We start from the raw sequence: 4,054 nt of genomic DNA, 5'->3' as shown, positions 1-4,054 counted from the left end.
CGCCGCGCCGGTCTTTGTCTCGGTGAGCCCGGATTTCGGAGGGTTTTGGACCCGTGTCTGCGACCCGGAAAGGGCGCCGTCGGGAGGCGGCGGGGCGAGACGCCTGCCCAGCCCAGGTGCGCGGATCTCGGCCTGCTGACTGCTGGCTTCCCGAATGCGAACTCGGTGAAAGCATATCGGTTGGTTTGCTTGTTCGGAAGACGCTCAGAAACTTCCAGTTCTGTGTTGTCAAAACGTCCCGGTTTCCAAAGGCCATCACTGCAAAAGCACAGTACGGAAATACGAGGCTTGTCTGTGTTGGGGGGACGTTTCTTAGGTAACTTCATTACCAGCCTCCCACAACTCACTTTATTTTGCAGGTTTGATGTTCGCTGTTTTCATATTTAATTTCTTTTTTTCGGTGTGTCCGTTTTTGGTTTTTTTTACTCTCACTTTATTGCTTGTCAGCAATAATGAACGTTTCTGTGGTATTCAGTGTTGGTTCCTTCGTGCGTAATTTGAGATCATTGAAAATAAACATGACACTGTTGGTGTCAATGTGGAACTGTAAAGTATGCCATTGTATAAGCGACGTGAAAATCAGCTTCCTTATTTCACAGTCCTAGCTCAAGTGTGTTTTTGGAGTGTTTATACGTTTTTAAGTTATAGTTTAATTTTAATGGGAAAAAACTCTTTAAAAGTTGATACTTGTTTTCTATCTAAATACGCTAACAGTAGAATTGATTTAAAAGGCAATTAAAGTCAGTGACTATTGAGCACCTATGTAAAACACTAAAGTTAGTGCCAGGCACTGGGGGAATCCAAAAATGAGTAAGAGCTGTGGGCCGGATGGAGGGAGTAATTAAGCACACAAAATTACAATGATACAAGACCAAATGTAGTATTAATAGAAACTACTACTTACTGGGCACTGACTCCTAGCACTGCACTGTGGTAAATACTTTACATGCATACTTTAATTACTTAATATTTAATGTTAATTAATAATTGATCATTCAAAAAAATTTTAATGTGCTGTGTGCTGACAACGATATTGATGGTGACCAATATAGATTTTGCCTTTAAGGACTTTTCAATTGTCATTGGGAGAAACAGATATTAAACAAATCATCACACGAGTAAATGCCAATGAACCTACATAGAAGCGGAAAAGGAAGAGTATATAGGATGTTGTGAGAACATATAAGGCGTTGGAGGTTCGGGGACACTTTTCTTAGCCGGGGAAATCAGTTCAGGTTTTCCTAGGAAAGTCATCTTCAAGCTGAGATATTATGGGATAAGTAGGAATAGATGAAAGTGACTTCCAAAGGAGGGAAGAAAGGTCCAGGCAAAGGAAACAGGTTCCCCAGAGGCTAGGGAAGACTGAGAACTGAAAGGTCAAAGCAGCTGGGTTGAGTGTAGAAAGCAAAAGGGGGCTATGTTTAGGGCTAGAGAGATGATGTGGGGCCCTTTAAGAAATGTTAAGGATTTGGGACCAATTTTTTTTTTCTTTTAAACTTTTATAGAGAAATTTTCAAAACACTCAAATGTAGTGAGAGAATAGTACAGTGAACATCCCTGTAATATGATCCAAAGGATTTGGACATTATTCAAAGAGCAATGGCAGGTCTTTGAAGAGTTTTAAGCAGGGAAGTCCCACAGTCAAATTTGTACCTGAATCAGAAAGGTCACCCTGACTTTTGTGTGGAAACCAGATTGGAGGGGGACAGGAATGGATGTGAGGAAACCACCTAGAGATGATAGTTGTGGCTGTAAAGATAGGGCAAATTCTAAGGACACCTAACTGACCTCTCCTCGCTGTTAGTAAATGTATATTTGTATCTTTTGGAGGAATCGTGCAAGTTTTCTAAAGGATATTGTATTTGAAATGAGTTTTGCAAGGTAGGTAACATTTCAATATGGAATCCTGGAATGAGAATATCTTGGGTGTCAAAGGATGGCTGACTCAATGACCTTGATAATCTCTGTGGAAGTTTCATCTTTCCCCTAGGATTTTCTCATCTAAATTATTTGTCATTATATGGTCCTTGGGAACATATAACTCACTCATTAACATTTTTTTCTGGAAGACACAAATGTATGTTCTTTATTACCATGATAAAGTTAAGATAAGCTGAAACTTTGTAACTTAACAGTAAACTAGAATTCATAAAATATACAAATGAACTGTCTTTTAAAGTGTTTGATTGTGATGTTACCATAGCTTGCACTTGGAGGTGTAATCGTATTTCACAAGGAACTCCACAGGAAATGTGATCCATTGGTTTGTTTTCCTTTGTGTTTCATGCCAGGAATGGCTTTATCCTTAAGAAGAAACTTCAGCTTCTACATCAAGATAGCATACCTAGTGGTATATATTGATACAAAGCCCTATCTTAAAAAAAAAATGTAGCCTGTAATATATGTGTATAAAAAAGGAAGATTGGTAATATGCACATTTTTTTTCTATTCAAATTCTAATGTATACATTTAAAAGACCACATTTCTTAGTAGTCTAAATCTATTTTTTTTGAAATGTTTGTAAGAGTTTATTTGAGCCAAAACTGATGACAATTGCCAGGAAGCAAGCTTCCAGTTTAAATCTATTTTGACTGGTTTTTCCTTTTAGTGGATATGTTCCCAAAAGCTCAGTCTACTCTGTCTCCTGATTGATTTTATCACTGCAGTTGTTGGGAGTAAGTGGGATAATATTGGGGAAGGTGTTTGGTAAACTGTGATATACAATACATATGTAGTATAGTAGTGGTACTAATTGGAACTCACTGAAGCAAAATGAAGAAATTGTTCATCTGTCCATTCTGAGGCTCACATGCTGGTAACTTAGGTATTTGTCGGAGGGCTTTTTTTATTCTCTACTGTACAGAACATGACTTAGGTTTCACTCATGTCTCCTGACTGTGATGATTGTAGAAGCTCACTCAATTGATATAAATAAATTTTACATGGATCGTTCACATATTACTAATTTATGATAGGAAATGCCTAAAATAACGGTGACTTTATATCCATATTTTACTTCATAATTCTATTTCATGTTTATAATTAGTAATTCAGTATGTTTTTTTTCCTGTAAGTCCCTAAACTCACTGATAATAGAGACTGTGTCTGTCCTATTGACCCTTCTGTCATAGATTCTAAACCAGTGTCTTGCACACAGTGGTGGGAGAGTTGAAATATTTTTAACACTTTGTGGAAATCTGGCTTGATTATGTCTTCTTTGGGGTAAAGTGTTTTTCTTCAGTTTTAAATCTGTAGTCTCTAGGACCTTGATATAATCAGCAATCTGTCATGACCTAATAATAACATTTTCTTAACTGTATATATTGTTTTAAGCACATGTAAAAAGAAGTTGTAATATGGTTTTCGGGTGTCTTTTAAAAAGTCTACTCATGAATTAAAACTAACTTATATAGGTTTTATAAAGCATTGCACCCTAGTATTTTTTAAAGCTTATTTAATTTTAAAACATTAAAAAGTAATTGAGTTCTTTTTTCTTTCTCTCCGTAATCAATTTGTTTGTGTTTTCCTTAGTTCAATAACCAGACATTCCAGATTAAGTAACACAGACCTAAATTTTCTACCTTGAATTTTGACAACTGATAATTTTAATTGTGCAATACGCAGTTCATAACTATCGTGTGTGCTGGACTTCACATGGCACATCCACGCACTACTAAAATTTCTGTGTCCTCATTGCCTTCAAGCCAGGACTCCACCAAATGTCTCCTGAAGCTCTATTGGTTGTCTCTTTTGCAAATTTATCTTTATACTAACATGATAAATCTACTTCTCATGTTCATCACTTTAAATATGAATTCATATTACTTTTTGCCACTTCAAACTTATAATTTGGGGAGTAAGAGGCACATTATTTTTCACTGAGGATGCAGATCTCTGGAATTACTGCTATTCTGGGATTACTGAGTAATTTTCTGAGAGAGCAAAAGTACTGCCTTTGAAGAAACTACTGAAATGGCATTATAGGACTCCGTGTGTGTGTGTGTGTGTGTGTGTGTGTGTGTGTGTGTGTGTGTGTATATATATATATATATAT

General features: G+C 36.7%; 1 protein-coding gene across 1 annotated transcript in view; it reads left to right on the top strand.

Annotated features, from left to right (window-relative positions):
• The first annotated feature begins 452 nt into the window (after positions 1-452).
• The window catches only part of UBXN2A (UBX domain protein 2A), a 34,425-nt gene continuing 30,823 nt past the window's right edge, over positions 453-4,054 (top strand). The window contains exon 1 of the mRNA XM_019659428.1: positions 453-467. Within this exon, the coding sequence (XP_019514973.1) occupies positions 453-467 (15 nt within the window). The remainder of the gene's footprint in view (positions 468-4,054) is intronic.

This window comes from Hipposideros armiger, unplaced genomic scaffold (genome assembly GCF_001890085.2).
Source record: "Hipposideros armiger isolate ML-2016 unplaced genomic scaffold, ASM189008v1 scaffold_0, whole genome shotgun sequence".
NCBI lineage: Eukaryota > Metazoa > Chordata > Mammalia > Chiroptera > Hipposideridae > Hipposideros > Hipposideros armiger.
The sequence above is the reverse complement of the archived record's forward strand: the minus strand, read 5'-3'. Positions and strand labels throughout refer to the sequence as shown.